We start from the raw sequence: 20,740 nt of genomic DNA, 5'->3' as shown, positions 1-20,740 counted from the left end.
GCTGCCTCATATGATCATAACAGGTATTCAGTTAAATCAACAAATACTTCCCGAGCCAACATAAATAGTCGGAAAGCCACATAGAACGTTCTTACAGCATTAAGTTGACTAAACTGTACAAATATTGAAACAAGGGTAGATATAATGTATTTTCGGTCTTGATTTATTCAATCCTTAGTCATTATTTAATTTGGGGCTACTTACACTCGTAACGGTTTGTAGTATCTCTCTCCTGAAATCAATACTTTATGAGATGACGTGTTTTAAACATGACACTTCAATAGATAGAACGACAGGCTTTTCTCACAGGCGTTTTGTTGGATTTCGTTGATAGGAAAAAAATGGTCCCATCGTAACATTGGTTGCTATACAGTTTTTAATTGTTTTATTGAGGAGAATGCTTACACTTACAGTTTATGTGTTCCATGGTAAAGACGTGAATATTGGCACAAATGTCAGCTTACAATTTCCCGAGTGGCTGATTGATTTATGGGTATTAAACAATTTGACATCCTACATAGTACACTGAAATGACGTACTATGGGACTGTTTATCCGGAAAACTCAATCTTGTTGACAAAGGATGTTTATTTAGTCGTTCTCGTCATAAGATAAGGTAATCCTAGTTCAGAAAACAAACGGGATTTCCGGATAAGTGAACGATTTATTTGGTTAAATTTTCGTTTTCAGTGATTTCAACTCGGAAGGCGAAGTTTTCGGCCAACTGATGTCACATTTTAGGTCGAGGAGTTCTCTCAAAAACAGGAACAAAGTAATGTTATGTGGCTGGGACAACCTTATCCGAACCATTCCTCAAAGTAAAGTATTTTATCAACGTTTTCGACCTTAAAACAGGAACGATTAAGAATTATTATGTTTATAATTATGCAAATATAAGAAGCAAATACCAAAGACATGTGATCCTGGCAATTTTCACAAGTCATGGCTCTCTATAATGCTATGGTTGTGTTTAAATGTTTGACTAGAGAAATATTGTTTTTGACAAAGACGTGCAGTTATAGTGTTGATAAACATTTCTTACCTTCTTTCCAATCAATGCTCACTCGGTGTTTTATTTCTTCACTTCAACAGGTGTCCGAGTGCGCTCTAAATTCTTCACTTAAGGTAGTGACATTTACCTAAATACAATCCAACACCTGCAAACAAGTCCACTGATTGCTAAGCAGAAGTCAGTAGCTCTATCGCCCGTATCCTAGCATAAAAAGTCAAGGGCGGAGCACTCTCAGTGATCGCCTTGTCGCACACCGAATCAGAAATCTTGAGACATACTATCAAGATCGCTCCTATACAGGTAACCACTGGTCAGCGAATATCCCCTTGTTGACCAATATAAGTGGACTCAGTCCAGTGTTCGGACGGTTGTGAGTAATTCGCTGCGTCTTATCCGAACAAAGATTTATGGAGTCCCTTATAGAAATACTGAATTGTATCTACGTGAAAATCTCATTATTAGTCTGCCGCTGTTGACAGTGGTTTTCTGTGTACGCTGCCCCGGGACGAGATAACACTTTCAATGAAATCAATGCCGAGTCGGTTTTACATGCATGTTGATCTTTGTAGGTCGTCAAGCCTGTTTGAATGGTTTACACCACCGTGCCAGGACCGCTCAAATTACCGATGTATTGCACACCATAATCCGTGGTTAAATATTGCTTAGCTCGCGACTGTCTCCGTATAAAACATTCTACAGCTTTTACGATCAATGAATGCTTCCAGTATTTGTTTTTAAATATTCATGTGATTTTTTTTTTGTACCATGGTTCTAAGATGTTTTAAAAGCCATGGCGCGTAATAACGGGGTTGATCAGCCGTGACGTTTTTCAGATCAATTCAGTGGTAAAAAAATGTTGACGACAATGCCTCCAAGCCGCTGCTTGTTGCAATATTGCGCTTGAGAAATTGGATCTATGATCGATTCATTTCAATAGGTATCGAATTAAAATGCCACCAGGAAGGGGTGGAGTAACCATAGAATCGTCAGAATGCATGGAGTGGCGTACTCAATACAGTTCACTAATGTTTTCATTTGGTTTACCTTGTATGGGGGTGATTTTTGCAGAATAGCTCGAGATATGGTAACACTGGGTGAGGATGTGGTAGTTTTGGGTGGCTCTGTCTGGAGAGTGTTACATTGTGTGGAGATATGGTAACACTTGATTAATATGGTAACATTGGGTGAGGATGTGGTAGCTTTGATTGTGGTAACACTGAGTTAATATGATAAGTCTGTCTGGGGAGAGTGTTACATTGTATGAAGATATGGTAACACTTCATTAATATGGTAACATTTTGTCAGGATGTGTTAGCATTGAGTCGGTGTATGCTAACATTTGAATAATATGGTAATATTGGGTGGAGATATGGTAGCTTTGGGTGGCGATATGGTAACACTGAGTTCACTGGATAACTCTGGTTGGGGATAGTGTATTGTGTGGAGATATGGTAACACTGAGTTCACAAGATAACTCTGGCTGGGGATAGTGTTACAATATGTGGAGATATGGTAACACATTATTAATCTGGTAACATTGTTTGGAGATATGGTAACACTAGAAGGTGTTGCATTCGATGGCTATTGGGTAACACTGGATGCATAAATGCATGCGGTAAAATGGATGGTGATTTGGTAACATTGGGTGTTGAAACGGTAACATTAGCAGCAGACATGCCTGCATTGTTCGTAGATACGGTAACATTGGGTAGTAAAACGGTAACATTGTCTGGAGATATGCCTACATTGTGTGTAGATATGGTAACATTGGGTGGTAAAACGGTAACATTGGCTGCAGATATGCCTACATTGTGTGTAGATATGGTAACATTGGGTGGTAAAACGGTAACATTGGCTGCAGATATGCCTACATTGTGTGTAGATATGGTAACATTGGGTGGTAAAACGGTAACATTGGCTGCAGATATGCCTACATTGTGGGTAGATACGGTAACATTGGGTGCGGGTACGGTGAAATTGGTTGTGATATGATAACATTCTGTACATATGCGGTATCATAGGGGGGCGATATGGAAACAGTGTGTGCAGATGTGGTAACATTGCGTGGTAATACGGCAATAGTGGGTAGTGAAAAGGTACCTTTGGGTGCCGATGTGGTAACATTTGGTGTTGAGATGATAACACTGGATGCAGATATACTTACAATGTGTGTAGATATGGTAACATTGGGTGCAGAAATCGTAACATTAGGTGAGGATACGACAACACAGAGTGCAGATACGGTTCTATGGTTTGGTGATATGGTAACATTGGGTGGAACATGATAAATCTGAGTGCAGATACGGTACCACGGGGTAGAGATATGTTAACACTGGTGGTAACACGGTAACATTGAGTGTAGATACGGCAGCATAGGTCACGTGAAAGGCAGCATAGATGACGTTAAGCAACGTTGGTAGCGGAGAGTAGGTAACACTGGAGATATGTCAGGTCGTGCCGAAGACCCGGGTTCCATTCCCGACATGGGTACAATGTATGAAGCCCATTTCTGGTGTCCCCTGCCGTGCTATTGCGGGAATATTGCTAGCAGTGGCGTAAAACAATACTCACTCACCCGGGGGTCCGATTTCGCGAACCGATGGAGAGAAGACCCCACTGGAGAAGTGCAGTCGTTCAAACGATCACCCTGACATTAAGCCTTGGTATCGCTACATAAACCCGGCGTGAAGGTTGACTGAGACCGCTCCACTGAGTCCTAATGTCAACTAAGGCCACATCACCATTACAACGTTGTGGGTGGTAGCGGGGCGGAGGCGACCGCTGAGGGTCGATGGTCCGTGATCTGACTGCAGGGATATGTTTGGGCACGGAGCGGAATACACCCGGCTGGGGTTTAGCAACAAGGTGTAACAGGTTTAGGAAGTCAAGCTTCTGTAGTTTGATGTTGGATTTGCTAAATTCTTGCAGTCTATACAAAAACATCCCACACGACTAACTCAGAGAACAAGTTCATTCCTTGATCCATGCATATGTCACTAAATATGGTGACCCTGGATACAGTTATATCACTATCCTCAATGGTTCGGGACAAGTTGTCAAACCTGGAAGCAAATGTCATCTTAAGTTTACTCAGAAAACAATACGTTAATGTGAAATATTGGAGGTAGGACATTTAAGCAAGAAGTTGGCATCCCCTTGAGAACCAATTGTGCTCCCTTCCTTGCTTAGGGGTGGTCGGGTAGCCCAGTGGGTAAAGCGTTCTCTCGTCACGCCGAAGACCCGGGTTCGATTCCTGACATGGGTTCAATATGTGAAGCCCATTTGTGGTGTCCCCCGCCATGATATTGCTGAAATGTTGCTAAAAGCAGCTTAAAACCATACTCACTCACTCACTCAAGCCGTACTTCGGAAGCTAGTGTCTTCACAAGCCCAGTGTAAGTTTTCGATTCCGATCCAAAATCCCGACACAGAATTTGTATCGCTAACTTACGGACGTGTTTGTGCAGTCAAACACCACTCGCCAAAACACGCTGAATCGATGGCACTTGTAAGACAGTCCATGTTGTTGTTTCCGCGACACATGATGGTATAATGAGTTTACCTACATTGTTTTCATTTCAATCGACACCTCATAAACGACCTTGACCTTGACATACGCGCACTGAAACAAATTGCGCCATTTGTTAAGCAGACGATGTCGAGGAGAAAAATTCACGACATATTTTATTTATAGCCAATGAGATAGCAGGTTGTTTTTTTTATAGTGCGAGGTAATTTCAGCTGCTAATTTTTGTGTTTCATGCTTCCGTAGCTGCACGGTTTTGTCAACTGCTTCTTATAGAGTCTGATGTTACAGCCGAGCACTTGAAAACTGATATATGATTCACGAATATCGCAGCTCTCACATGAGAGTGACAACGCGAAGTTTATAGCCCTTAAAATTTATTACCCATTCTGAAATTATGTTTGACAAAGAATCAAATAGTTGACCTTGAATGAAAGTCGGAGTAATTCAAGGACTGTAGTCAGGCATGGCGCACGTTTTTTAACTTTCTTTGTGCTTTGATGTTTTGTGCTTAAGGTTTCCTAGTCAATTTGGTATGGGGTGAGCTGGGTATGTAAAACAATCTACTTAGACCGAGAGATTGTCACTTCAGAAGGGACAGCCAACAAGACAACAATGATTGTAGAATTTCATTACACAAGAAAGTCGATGTTATTGCTCTCTGTGTTGTTTCAAGTATTCTCAAATATTTTAATGTGACAGCGTTGTCCCAACATACACAATAATTACCTATCATAGCTGCTTACTTCTTGGTCATAATCATACTCATTAAAGCTTTAGGGGAAGAGGCGCTACAATAAATTAATTAATTTTTCAATTCTTCTCATGTATTTTTATGACGCCTTACAGTGAAACTGCGTTACCTCGAAGTACTTGAGACCTCGGACATTTGTTGAGTTATCCGTGTTCGGGACAAGGGGGTTAAGGAAATAGATCATCGTTCCGAAAAGTATTATGTTGTAACCATACAGTCAAATCCCAAACGATTTTTGTTTTTTTGTGTTTTGCTTAAAGCCGCTCTCAGCATATATGATGGTGGTCTGTAAATAATCGAATCTGGACCTGACAGTCCCGTGATTGACATCATGAGCATCGATCCACTCAATTGGGATACGATGACATGCATCAACCAAGTCAGCGAGTCTGACCACCCGATCCCGTTAGTCGCATTTACGATAAGCATAGTCGTATCTAACGCCGAGATATCACCTACTGCTGTTTCTGTTTAACTCGTCATTTGGGGAGTGAGGTAGCCTTGTGGTTCAAGTGTTTGCTTGTCACACCGAACACCCGGGTTCAGTGTTGGGGTCACCCCACCGTGATTTTGCTGGAATATTGCTAAGAACCCGTAAAACCCTACTTAGTCACTCACTCAGGCTCTAAGTCACGCGTCGTGTTGAAATATAACCTGAATATGGTGACCATGGTTACGACATAAACAATTCTCTTATTGCTGTATTTTTAAGCACCTGCTGTTCAGCCAGAGATTAAAATTCTCGAGGAGTTGTTGAATCCATGTCACTGACTCACTCTCCACAACTGATGTGGGATTTACCATTTTACATTTACAAAGAATTAGAAGCGAAGTTGGCAAGATATGCATGATTTTACATACGCTTCGCATACCCGTCCTCTCGGGGCGGTTGACCGTTAAGTAACGGGTGTTGAGCGTGTGCCACGACTGGGGTCATACAGAATAGTGATCAGGTCAGCGGAGTGAGTGAGTGAGTGAGTGAGTGAGAGATGTACATCAAGGAGGCCTTTAAACTGATGAGTCTTGGGCAGACAAACGAGGAGAAGATTGCTCGAACGAACCCGCGGTTGTGTACGGTGACAATCACTCAGGTTGTAACATATTGTTTCTAACCGTTAATTAGTCGGCGTGGAGTGGTGATATTCAATCTTTTTATTTTATTATACATTTATAGACGCAGGTATCCAGGTACTAGTTGGGAAATGCAGTTTTATTTATTCCCCGACCAGCGGATCCGTTTGCATTCCGGTTGTCATTCTCAACTCCCTGGGGAGTATGCAACCCAACCTGCCAAGGGGCGCTAGCTCACATATCGGGTACCCATTCCCTGCTGAACAGAGGCATATTTGAACTCAGTCACGTGCCCGAGGAGACACCACACGTGTTGACACTAGTGTTTCGGGTGTATGTATTCGTGTTTCCACCATATGGTCATCTACCATCGGGCGAGTGGGTACTTTTAAGTGTATGTACTGTACACTAGGGGTAGTGACAACACTGTGAAGACCTGAAAATATAGTTGGTCCCAAGGCTGAATAACAACCCGGTCACTAGTGGGATACGATCTCAGCACCTGGCGCTTGCTAGACTGGCGCTTGTGACAGCTTCCCCACCCCGTCTTCTTGGTCAATGTTATCTGTTGGTCTGGTCGTGTAAGAGTTATGTCCCTTAGGCGAGCCAGGATCCCATAACCGCAACCATTACCGTGCTCGTATTTTTTAACCAGGCAGGGTAACAACAAGTACTATCATTTAACGTATTTTGGTAGGACGCGAATCCCGAACCTTCCGAACGGACGCTCTACCACTAGACCACGGAAGCGGTGTTATTGGTTATAACAACTAATTGTCATATTGTGTATTTGTTATTAACACATTTACAGTATGTAACATACGAACAGAACACAAACTTCTGTTAATGAAAACATACCAACAATAATTTTATGTATTAAAAGACGTATAACTTTAATGGAAAAACGTAATTGTAGATTTGAGGTATCGAATGAAACAGCCCTGTGAGGCCCCTTGGTTAGGTGAGGTGAAATGGTTTAACGTTGCGTCCAAGATTATCGATTATGCACGTGTGTGTGTTTGTGTGTGGCTGCTTGTACTAGTCCGGACTGATGCCGATTTTTAGTGCTAGCTCACTGAGATACCATGCCGCAGTTTAACATGAATACCCCACTCAGACACAGTATACTGACTCCGAGCCGACCAGTCCTTGTTTTAGCCCCTTAATGCCGAGCGCCTGACAGGGTAACAAATACCATCTTTTAACGTCTTTTGGTATGACGCGGCCGGGCATCGAACTCCGGACCTTCCACTCTCCGGGCGGACGCTCTACCACCAGACCCCGGAGGCGGCCCCCTGGGTTGGAATGCATCCCGAGCATCCTACCCGAATGGAAGGATGAGGCTACGATGGATGGTATGGCGTTGCCTGACAGCTTACTCCATATAAATCACGGGTTTGTCTGGCCCAGACTGGATTCTTTACAGCCCACGGTGAAATAGGTGGAATTTTGCTGAGTGAGGCATAAAAAAAACTTCCACTCACAAACTGACATGGAGCAGAGCTGATTGTGGCTCAAACATCAAACTTAACATAAACACATCTCTAGTTTCCATTCTTTCTGTAACTTAGAAAACATCTCTACTGTGAGAGCTTGACAAACTACGAAACGCCTGAGATTATCCGCCGAAACATCAATTGAATGTACAAGGCAAACGTGGTGAATTTATATAAATTCCTTTGTGGAAAATATGTGAAGAATTAACCAGAATTCTTTGTAATCTGTATTTTTTGTTCGTCCTTGCGTTATGCACATGGACTATGCTGATAATAAATAAAGCGCCAAGATCCGTCGCGAGGTTCTTACAATGCATGAGGGGGGCACGGCTGGCCCAGTCGTCTAAGGCTCCAGGAACCTATGGTTGTGGGTTCGAATCCCGGTTCACCCCGATTATGTTTCTAGGTTTGTCAGCACCATACCCGTGCTCGTGGGTTTCACCGAAGTGGTAAACGTCTAAGACCTGCATCACTTCGGGCTTTCCTCCCACATAAGCTGACACGTCGTGATATAACTGGAATACTGTTAAAAGCGGCGTTAAACCCAACTCACTCACTCACTACTATGCATGAGACTCGGCTCTTCGAAGGGCCCTAAACAGGTATGTTTATACATGACATCTACAGCCCTGAACAAGGATTATATGTTCACCTGTTTCTTGTTTTTTCGCGTCAGAGGTTTATTGAATTACTTTAACATGAGCATCGTTATCGGTAACATAATGTAACATTATACATAATCTTTACGGATTACAGGTATATATTTGAAAGTATTTAATTGTTTCCAGGCACACATTTAGGTGAAAGACACAGTACAAATTCCCAAAGCTCCAAAGCAATCCAAAGCAATCATTTTATTTGTTGGAAGAATTTACAATAAAAGCGAACAACCCATTTCAATATTCAGAAGAAATCTCTGCTGTAAGCATAGTCGATTGTACGATTTTGGCTATGTTATGAACACCATAGCTTGTACACAGGGAATCTGGTACAGGTATGAAACAACTATTAACTTCTTTAATTGAACTATGATAGACTCGTTACTCCAGCCAAAATGTAACCCCGGATTTCCAGCCTAGTTCGGCAAGGGTGTAAACTGGACTTTTACACTCAGTTAACTCCCTTGCCTCAGGAAGATGGAACTTAAAGAAACAATACAACAAAACCAATTATAAAACTGTTAAAGAGGTTAAGGCAAGTTTAAGATCGTCCCGAAAAGCTGTTACTATTTCATTTTTTATTTGGAACTGGCGTTGCACTTTCGAAGTATGTCCAAGTTATGAAGAATACTCAATTTCCTTTTAGTTCAATAGTTTGTTTCAGATGCAACTATCCTAAAAAGGGGTTTATAGATTTCGAAAAGTAAAACGAGAAGAAAATATGAATTCACGAAAATCAGCTCCAAGCATTAATCAACCTCTTTGAGGGCAGGTCTCACGTGAATACGGTGGCCCATAAGGGACATGGAGTTTTTTTTCAATATTTTGATATTTCACTTACTTTTATCACAACCTTTTGCAAATTAACACAATTTGTCATACAAATATCTGATGAATCATGTATAAAAACAACCGAAAACATGTACTTTCAAGTAGCTATTGAATTGCTGAAGTGTGAAGCGAAAATGTCAAAAACTAAAATGGGAATGTAAAAATCAAAAACGAAAATGTCAAAAACTAAAATGAAAATGTCAAAAACAAACACGAAAATGTCAAAAACTAAAATGAAAATACAGAAAACTATTTCCACCGCGGTGAAAATATTATCACAGCGGTGGAAATAGTTTTCTGTATTTTCATTTTAGTTTTTGACATTTTCGTTTTAGTTTTTGACATTTTCGCTTCACTTTTCAGCGATTCAATATCTTCTTTATACATGATTTATCACATATTTGTATGACAAATCGTGTAAATTTGCAAAAGGTTACGATAACAGTTAGTGAAATATCAAAATATTGAAAAACAGACTCCATGTCCCTTATGGGCCACCGTACGTGAAGCAATGCTAGTGTGAGACCGTGGGATGGCCCCATGGTGAAAGTATTCGCTCGTCACGCTTACAAAATTGCCCAAACTGATACAAAGTGTTAAAGCACATTCTCGGAATCTCTGCTTTCATATTTTGCTCCATTATTGATGAAGTGTCGCCAAACCTTACTCACATAAGCCTACGAACAAATATACAAGAATAGACAGAATTTCTATTCTATTTTATTTTCATTCACAGCTTATCGACCCTTCTCAAACGAAAACCCATAAATCATTTGAAAGGAAACGTGAGCCTTTAGTGCTGAGGTGACTCGCATTATTTTCTCTACCCTACCCGTCAATATCTATGTCACGTGGAACTATGGCGTCAACCAGGTACAAGGCACACCTCGGTCACAGGGTGGGACAGAGGTACATGACATGTGGCCATGTCAATGACCCCCTCGAAACAGACAAGTGATTCATGTCATGTGTCCATATGTCAAGTCCATCTTGTTGCCATGGAAACGTAAAAAATAAAAATTTCTAAAATTTCTAAATAGCAAAAGGCACCAGTTCAACATGTACTTGACAGACCTGAAAAGTTTCATGCAAAAATATTGAACGGTTTCAGAGTTATGCTCCGGAAACGAAACGTGACGGACGGACGTACGGACGGACGGAGCCCGTTTCTATATCCCCCGCCAACTGTTTTGGGCGGGGGATAAAAAGGAGTATGAACCGTAAAAGGGTTAATGCGCATATTGTGACCCCTTTAGTCGTGCTCCTGTCAACTTAGAATCAGGAGTTCAGACCATTGTTTTTCGGATTGTCTACAGATATGTAAATGTCATAATAAACTACAAATTATTCGTTAATTCGAACATTTCATAATTTGGACGAAGTGACATGAAACGGTAATTACAAGAAAACGGTGTTTCACTGTAGCTACAGTGATGCAGGTCTTAGACGTTTACCACTTCGGTGAAACCCACGAGCACGGGTATTGTGCTGACAAACCTAGAAACATAATCGGGGCGAACCGGGATTCGAACCCACAATCATAGGTTTCTGGCGTGCCCAAGGGACGCAACTCTGCACAGCGAATTGCGGCACCTTAGACGACTGGGCCAGCCGTGACCCCGAACGGTATTTAACATCTATCATGTTTTTATTGTGTTATTGATTGATGATGCGCTTTCGAAGAGATTTCTTGTGATAATAGGAAGGGTTTATCATTTTATGACACTAGGTGTTCACGAGAAGGTGAGAGCACCTGCCCTATTGTTGGCACCCGTCACAAACACACGCAGGAGCAAGTCAACGATTCACCAAAAACAACGGGTCAAGGTATAAATGAGTAATTGAATCGGACATCATTTTTGTCACTGATGCGTCAATTTGGAAATATCCTCAAAATGACCACTATAAACCTGATCAAACAGGGTTTGATGCTCTTTGAAATCGTTGTAGAAAGAGAATGCTCGATTGTTCCTCATAAGTTGTGAAATATAGACACCAAAGGTAGGAACTGCTGGGATATTGCTCGACTTTGGTGGCAAAAAGATACGTATATTATAACCTTCCTGTCACATGAACCTCGGATAGCACGTTCATTTCCTAGCAGAAATACATCAAGACCTGGGCTACCTCAATGGAAATGGAATATTGATGTCTCCCAGTCAACCCCCACGCACATACACACAAAATGATATGCCACAGGTATAAGTAGACAAGTATATATATATATATACTTGTCTACTTATACTTTCTAATGTGCACTAAATAGCAATATAAACTCAAGAAAAAGAAAGAAATGGAATGATAAATATGTTTTTAATATATAAATAAAAAAAACACCCGTATCAACATGTAAACCCATCAGAGTCATTTAGCTAATATGTTACAAAGACTAACATTTCTATCATTGGTGGACTGCAGTTAAAGATTTAAATGTATTTTATTTACCAGACAGGAGTTCAATGAGTTACTCTTCCTACTGATGACACTGAGTAAGAGAGGTAGATATTTCAGCATACATGCAGAGACCCAAGCTAGGGTTCACTGATGGAGAAATACTCTGGAATAACTTCCCTAAAGGAACATGGCTCTGTGACAATGTACACTCAACTGAACACATTTAAGCATTGTCCTTCAGGATAAGAAGAATCCTGATACACATATTCTCACATTGTGTCCCTGTGAACAGTTGAAAGTTTGTGTTGAGAAAGCTATCTACATATACCGCAATGGCAGCCACCACAGGATATGGTATTGTCACGTTTCTCAAGCTGATATTGTCACGTTTCCCAATATGTTATTTCATGGTTCTCAAAACGATATTCGCGAAAAGACACCGTATATAATGTAGACACAATCATACCGTCAGTTATGGGTATGTAACACTAGCGTGTGTCGTCACAGTGACAGAAATATTGATATGCGAGAGCAGCTTGCAAAAGCCAAAAAAATACAATTTACATACACGTGCCACACAATCTTCAGTTTCTTTGTACCATTCAAACATTAATACACCATTCTTCAGCGCTTTGTCAAGAACAGTACTTATTACTGAATGTCTTAATGTCTTCATAACAGTCATAAAACGTCTTCATCGCTGTCATAAAACGGCTTCATCTCATTCATAAAATGTTTTCATCACAATCACAAAATGCTTTCATCACAATCACAAAATGTCTTCCAGAAGATGAGCCATTCCCATCGACGTGGAGCACCTTCTGGGGTACCTGGCTGGCCTTGAGTCTGTGTTCACACTTGCTCGTCTTCTCAGCCTCGCCCCCGAAGTTTTGGGGCGACTCCGCGTATCACTGCTGGTCCTCCTCAGGGTGGAAGTCGGGATGCTGTCTTCAGAACCTTCTGCAAGATCTCCTGACTCTTCCGGATCTTGGACCTTTCCAATGGGATCTGTCCCATTAATAGACATATTCATCCCGCTGGAATCTAACGATTTTATCTTTGGGATCCTGTACTGGCGGATCATGTACCTACAGAAGAATAAAAACAGTCAGCAACTGGTCTCAAAGCAGGATCTATGGTGCTAACCAACCTGACATGAAAGCCGAAAACCAAATGCTCTGATTGAAATAAAGGTGAGGTGAAATAAAAGAGCATATAGTTCCAAGACTCGAGAATAAAGGGCATCAGCAACATTGGATTCATGTTTTATGTGTTTCTGAATTCATATATATTAATTCAACTTCTCAGATTTCGAACGATTCAATGATAGATTCTAGTGTCTACAACATCGCAAGTGTATTGATGCAGATTTATCTACATGTCTGTGTTAAGGATACATGCATGGTTTGTCATTCTTGTATCTACTCTGGAGATAGGTGTTTTACCCTATCAGTGTTTATCGTCCAGACGAATGAGAATACATGTGTCTATATAATGGACGTACCTGTGTCTATTCTCGAGTTTCTGTCTCTCCTGTTCCTTCCAAGCGTCCATATGTCGCTGGTGTTGTTTCATCCACTCGGAGATGGAGGGAGTCCGTGTTACTATGGAGCCGTGCTCCCTCTGGATCCCCTCCCTGATGAATGTCTGTGTCTTGGACTCCTTTTTGTGGCTCCGGTCAAACCTGCTGTTGGACTCCATTAGCAGGCGGTCCTGAACACAGTTCTTCTGATGACTTTTCAACTCTCTATTCAAACAGCTTGATGCAAATTTCTTGCACTTTTCGTTCGAAAAGATGTCACACATGATGCCGGAAATCACAAGGTCCTTCGTAAAATATGTAAATTACTGATTTTGTATCCTTTATGTTAGTTTCTCTTGGGCATTTCTTTACATAAATGCATTTACAGGGTTAAATTACTTTCAAAGAATCCGTTCTATTAAAAGATAAGAACACTTAAATCTTCAAAAAGATGTTATTTCAGAGAGTTAAATGCCAGCTTTTTTGTCTTTCACACCACGTATAATTCTTCAGATCTATTCTGATACAAGTTCTGATACAAACGTCACATGTACCTGACACGAACAATTCAAATATATGACAATTTACAAGTTGATTGTCTCTTCCGATGTCTTATTGACAAGCAGTTCCTCCACAAGACTGTATTCTGACTTCTGTTCTCGGAGGCACAGCTATTCCAACACCTCCGTGTGACACTGGCCGAACCAGAATGAACATTTCATGAACAGCTACCCTCTAAAGCAGACCTCTTTATATAGCCAACAGGAGTGCGTCCGGGTGACCTACTCCCTCCTACCGTGTTACTAGTACAATCAGATTTATCTCTTTGAATGTCCTTTTAGCACACCAGTGAACAGTCAATGAAAGAGTAGAATGTTTCTCTTTATTGCAGACAAAACTGTTCTAATGGTCGTTACCGGGCTCAGTGTAATGCATGGAGAAGAATGTTAGGTTGCAAAGACGGATGTTTTGCAAGGATCAAACCAAACATATCTACATTTATTAACGTAGTAGGAGGTATGGCATGCCCACGAGGAGTGTAAACAGTTCAATTACACCTTCTGATCCAATACACGGGATCCAAAACTACTTGTCCATGAAAATGCTTTCACAATATATGATCCTCACAATGAATGGCATTAGTGTACGGCGGCGATTATGTTTCGAAACTTTTATAGGATTTTAAAGATTATGCGGCGCCTATCCAGAATCAATTTTCAGATCATAAACATGTTTTCATGTTGATGTTTCTGTTTTCGCCGGCACCTATAATAATATTTATACTGAATACACTTACGGGAGCGTTGTTGGCGGTACAACCTGTGAAGATTTTTATGTTGTTTTTCATCAATGATTTTCAGTGATCCCAGTGATCTGTTTCGGTGGATAATGGAGACTGTTTATTCTCCGGCGTTGTCGGTATATATTTAGATATGGGTATAGGGCACACATGTGAATGTACCCTCAACGTAACTCATGTTATTTTACGACTTCTCTTTCAGGAGATGTTGTGGCTTGTTTCCCGAAAGATGGATCGTAGATGTAGAATAGAAAACTGCTATTTGTAACATAAGCCAGTTAATTCAGATGAAAAATATGGAAGTAGTTTTGCCTTTCTAAACAGAGTTTTCTGAAGTTGAGCAAAGTGATAGTTTCATTGCAATGAACATAACACTTTGACGGAACTGTTGCCATACAAATTGCCGCAAATTGCCGCAAATTGTCTCCCTTTATCGTAAGTGTCTCACCCATACACACACTGTTGACTTCTTTTTGGGGGTTAGTTCCACTTTGACAAGGCAAAATAATGACAGATGGTCTTTTATGAAGTTAACATCGCTTCTTGCCGATTGTTATTCTCATGAAAATGTTTCATTATAAATTGTAAATTTCTCATTTGACTCGTCATTCGAGATTGTATTCCTTTCGCTTCCAACAGGTCTCGTAGATTTCAAGAAAATTCTTTTCGAAGTTGATTTTGTATATAATCATATGCAAATGTATGATTAAGAATTTTGGTGACCTCAAATATTTTTTAATTACTTTTGTTCATTTTTCAAAGATTTTGTAAACTCGGAACTACTTTTTAAGTTGCAATAGCAAGAGGTGGTGAAACGTCCCTGTGTGTAAGGTATGGAGCATTTGCGTTTCAAGGTTTAAGATTCGTAATGAAATGGAAAAAAAAACTACACTGAAAGTGTTTTATAAATAGGATATTCCACGTGTCTGGTGAACTATAATCTTTCTCCCATCACGTGACGGGGCAAACATTATATTTTCACTCTTTGCGCAAATTATAATATTCTCTGTATCTTGCATATGGAATCTTTATCTTGTATGTTTAAAATCTATATCTTGTTCATATCATATCTATATCTTGCTTCCATCAACTCTTGTATCTTGTATGTATAAAGTCTAAATCTTGTATATATCAAATCTATGTCTTGTATATGTCAAATTTGTATCTTGTTTTATCAAATCTATATCTTTCTTACATCTACATCTATATCTTGTATATATCAAATGTATATCTTGTATATATCAAATCTATATTTGTATATATCAAATCTATAACTTGCCTATATCAAATCTATATCTTGTTTATATCAAATCTATAGTTTGTTCATATCAAATCTATATCTTGTATATATCAAATCTATATCTTGCTTCTATCAAATCTATATCTTATTTATATCAAATCTATATCTATATCTTGTTCATATCAAATCTATATCTAGTAATATATCAAATCTATATCTTGTTCATATCATATCTATATCTTGCATATATCAAATTTATATCTTGTATATACCAAATCTATATCTTGTTTATGTCAAATCTATATTTGCCATGTTATAACTCTGTATGATGCATAACTAAAATACATTTACCGTAAAGGTCCGCGTCTGAGTTCGTCTTCAGCAACCCATGCTGGTCGTAAGAGGCGACTAAAAAGGATCGGGTGGTCGAGCCGAAATGTGCAGATCGATGCTCATGACGTCAATCACTGGATTGCCTGCTCTAAAATTGATTTTTACAGGCAGCCGTCATATGGCTGGAATAATGTTGAGAGCGACGTTAAACCAATAACCGAAACAACAAACAAATCATTTAAAAAATCTGTGTAAGAAATATTGCTCAGCACGAGTTTTTATAAGTGTACAATATCAAGTAATAAATACAAACTGACGCATAGGGACACGACGTGGCTGCGACGCACCATCTACCACTAGGTTCATTCATAAACGTCACTTTCAGCCCCGTGAGGTGAGATGAAATTGGGTTTAAGGTCGCGTCCAAGATTATTGCACTTATATAGCGACGTGCATGCACGTGTGTGTGGCTGCTTGTACTAGTCCGGACTGATGCCGATTGATAGTGCTAGCACAGTTTAACATGAATACCCCACTCAGACACAGTATACTGACTCCGAGCCGACCAGTCCTTGTTTTGGCACGAGCGCCAGACAGGGTAACAACAAGTACCATCTTTAAACGTCTTTTGGTATGACGCGGCCGGGGATCGAACCCCGGACCTTCCGCTCTACCACTAGACCACGGAGGCGGTCACTTTTAGCCCCGTACAGAGGTACCTACGGCCATGACTATATACTAGTTTGTGCACGTGTGTATATAAACTCTACAGGCACCATACACATATACTGAATTCCTATTTGCATGCCTACACTAGTGTCGTGTTTTCTTATTCAAATGTGTCAACCCGACCTTGGATTTCAAAGTCACCTCACAATACATGACTATACCATTGGCGTGTTTGCGCAGTCTACCTTATAGAATGTCCATATAAAATCATTGGATTCGACTCTGAAGATGCAATGACAAAATAAAGACGTTGGTAGTCTTTCCAACGAACTGCCTGCGTCAAAGTATTGAGTCTGTTTCCGGCATCCCAAAGACGTCGACGCAGCCATGGTCACAAGAAAGCATAGCCCTGGCAAAACGAATTTAGATACATGTTTTAAACAATCTGGTTATTCATACACTGAAGTTGAATTAAGTTATATCTTTATTCAACCATATGAAAAATCAGAAGGAATGGGTGCATAGTCATAAAGAAATGCGAACATTAGTGACTTGTAGTGTAACCAAAGAGTTCTAGATAACTCTTGTCGTTAAACAATATATCACGTGACTAACCCCGGGTCCGGGTCGTCCTGTGTGTACCCGGGTCCTACTCAGTACCCTTCAGACCCGGATACCCGAGTTACCCGTCCCAGCCGTAGCACTATTTGAGTTGAATGAACAGCAGTGTTCCGAAAATGAACATTGTTGGAATACCTACGTTATCATAAATTAAACAAGTGATATGTGAATGCACTAATTTTCAAACAATATATACAATACTGTAAACGTTCATCACATTTCTGTTAACAGGGCGGCTATTTACTTTCCAGTTATTTCATTTTAATAAAACTTGGATTTGTTTAATCATATATCCACATTGGGAAAAACGGGAAAATTGTTATTGATTACTTCATTGAATGTATCTTCCGTTACTAATATGAAAACAAATAATTCAACAGCAAGAACTATGAAAGGCCAGCTCATGTACGATTACTTAATAGACACAGAAGAGCAAGTATCTGTGATATCGAACGTAAACGCTAGAGAATAAGCAAATTCCATTGGCGTAAAAGGCAAGACAGAGGTGCAAAATTAAATGAATGGATGACTGAATATAAGTGATGACACCATTAGTTGAACATGTCCTGCTCTATCGACAGAACCCGTCACTCACACAATTTGCACAATGTGTTTGTTTGTTTGTTGTTTAATGTCGCAATATTCCAGCTATATGACGGCGGTCTGTAAATAATCGAGTCCGGACCAGACAATCCAGTGATTGATGTCATGAGCATCGATCCACGCAATTGGGATACGATGACATGCATCAAGCAAGTCAGCGAGCCTGACCACACGACCTCGTTTGTCGCCTCTTACAGTCAAAGCAGTGGAAATATCTAACGTATCCTTCGAAGAAGAAAGCTGGCAAGATGATGGCTTCAGTTTTTCTTCTTGGAAAACAAAGGAATCAAACTGGTGAACGACCTCTGGAAAGGCCGACCAGTAATGGCCAATATCATGTTAATCTGTGCATACAACTGCATGAGAATATTAAGGCTAACCGTCGTGGAAAAATTACAACAGCTAACCCCAATCACTCCCAATCGACATTGCTAAATTGCACTGCAAAATTATATCTTCCAATGGCCTCTCCATTCATGACAATATTCACACTGACAGAGATGCTGGATAATGTGACATTGGTTGAGTGTAGTTTCAGTCGGTCCTGATTAGAATTAAGAATGGTAATGCTGAATGCAACCAATGGCATGATTTTTATTTCCCCAGTATTCTGCACCCAAGATGACATCGTCCTTCCAGTCCCCTTTCTGGACAAGAAGAAGTATCTTAATGAACACTTTGACCATTATCGTAAACTTCTGATGTTTGAACCAAGAGGTCATTTTGACATGTTCGGGGGCCTTCTGGTGGGCCCAGACGTAGAGGGTGCAGACATTGGGGCCATCTTCCTGCACAACAATGGCTACGTCACTATGCGTGGTCATGCCGTCATTGCGTTGGGGAGATATGCAATTGACCATGGTTTGATGAAGAACCCCACCAGTCCCGAGACTAGGGTGGGAATACAGTGTCCCTGTGGGTTAGTGGAGGTCTTTGTGGAGTACCAGCCCGGGGGTCGGGCTCTGAGGAGGGGAGGACCGGGGCGGTTACATTCAGGAGTGTGCCATCGTTCCTATTTGCCTCAGGTAATTGCACTGGGAGATGATTCCAGCTGGATAACTGGAAGGGCAATGAAAAGTTTGTTGAAAAGTTAGTTTTCATGTAATACACAAAGGATTCACTTCAATCAGCAATGGACAGTCCCGCGAGTTATGAATCATTTAATTATAGCAACGATTCTGAACCAGTTTCTTATATTATGATCTAAGTCAGCGAGCCTGACCACCCGATCCCGTTAGTCGCCTCGCATTGTCGTCTTCACGGGTCGCTCATATTATGAGCCGTCAGGGTGTGGTGACACACGATCAAGCAGGTCACCTAGTCGGACCACCCCATTCAGTTAGAACTACAGTCATAGACAACTGGAGTCGCCACAGGGTAATCCCTCTAGATACCGTAAATAAGTACCTTCTTTCTCAACGAAATTGGGAATGTTTATAGACCGTCAACCATCATTGAGCTACCCGTTTACCTAATATTTTAAGTCCGAATAAAATGTTTTTATTTCTTATTATTATGTAACTTTGTGTTAAAATCGATGTCCCTGAGTACGACACCCAAACAGTCGACATCAGCTCCGGAGGAACATTCTACGCTTTCTTAAAGGAGAGCAGCGTGGTTGTATCGCCAGGCACTTCGCCGATACAGTTACCTCAAGTGGTCGCCGACACTGTAAGTAGTAAGTTGATGGCTTCCCGAAGCACCAGCATTTCATATTAATAAATTGACAGTTATTGACAAATAATCAATAAAATACATACAATCATGCATACATACATACATACATACATACATACATACATACATACATACATACATACATACATACATACACACACACACATACACACACACACGCACGCACATTTATACACACACAAATACACACACATATACACATACATACATACATACATACATACATACATACACACACACACACACATACATACATACATACATACATACATACATACATACATACATACATACATACATACATACATACATACATACATACATACATACACGCACGCACATTTATACACACACAAATACACACACACACACACACACACATACATACATACATACATACATACATACACACACACATACACACACATACATACATACATACATACATACATACATACATACATACATACATACATACACACACACGCACGCACATTTATACACACACAAATACACACACACACACACACACACATACATACATACATACATACATACATTTTTATTAATTATCAATGTTACTATTTACAGTGAATTGAACTTTATTTGCGCTTTATTTATTTCGGTGTCTAATATTTGATATTGTCCGCTGTCTTTATATACTGTTTATGGAAAGAGCGCCAACTTTGTTTCAATCCCGTTTGATCTTTTAATATCAATCAAATATGTTTAAATAAAAGCCCTGTAAAGTGTCCTCACGAATTTCCGGATGTTGTCATTATCGAATGTCATGAGATGAGGGGAATTTATTCTTGCGTTATAAAGTGACGTGTATGACGCGTGTGTGTGTGTGCGTGCGTGCGTGCGTGCGTGCGTGCGTGCGTGCGTGCGTGCGTGCGTGCGTGCGTGCGTGCGTGTGTGTGCGTGGCCTCTTGTACCAGTCCTGATTTATGTCGGTTTTCTACTGCTCGCCGATGAGATACCATGCCATTTTTTCCAGTCAGACACAGTA

The 20,740-nt window shown here is 40.4% G+C and overlaps 2 protein-coding genes across 2 annotated transcripts in view; both read right to left on the bottom strand.

The window, feature by feature from the left end:
• The window catches only part of LOC139442755 (uncharacterized), a 48,263-nt gene extending 46,764 nt beyond the window's left edge, over positions 1-1,499 (bottom strand). Inside the window, exon 1 of the mRNA XM_071223646.1 lies at positions 1,042-1,499. The gene's annotated coding sequence lies outside the window, so the exon portion shown is untranslated. The remainder of the gene's footprint in view (positions 1-1,041) is intronic.
• Positions 1,500-11,690: 10,191 nt separating this feature from the next.
• LOC139443495 (uncharacterized) lies at positions 11,691-13,956 on the bottom strand. Its single transcript, XM_071224482.1, has 2 exons — positions 13,247-13,956; positions 11,691-12,830 (listed from the first exon to the last, which is right to left on the bottom strand). The coding sequence occupies exons 1-2, from the start codon at positions 13,546-13,548 to the stop codon at positions 12,512-12,514; spliced, it is 621 nt and encodes a 206-aa protein (XP_071080583.1). The 5' UTR covers positions 13,549-13,956; the 3' UTR covers positions 11,691-12,511.
• Between the last annotated feature and the right edge of the window lie 6,784 nt (positions 13,957-20,740).

Source organism: Haliotis cracherodii, unplaced genomic scaffold, assembly GCF_022045235.1.
Source record: "Haliotis cracherodii isolate W230 unplaced genomic scaffold, xgHalCrac1.p SCAF_5, whole genome shotgun sequence".
NCBI lineage: Eukaryota > Metazoa > Mollusca > Gastropoda > Lepetellida > Haliotidae > Haliotis > Haliotis cracherodii.
The sequence above is the reverse complement of the archived record's forward strand: the minus strand, read 5'-3'. Positions and strand labels throughout refer to the sequence as shown.

Coding starts and splice junctions, on each gene's coding strand:
- LOC139443495 (XM_071224482.1), bottom strand. CDS start 13,548: ATGTGTGACATCTTTTCGAACGAAAAGTGCAAGAAATTTGCATCAAGC. Junction 12,831..13,246: donor AAACTCGAGAATAGACACAG/GTACGTCCATTA, acceptor ATTCTTCTGTAG/GTACATGATCCGCCAGTACA.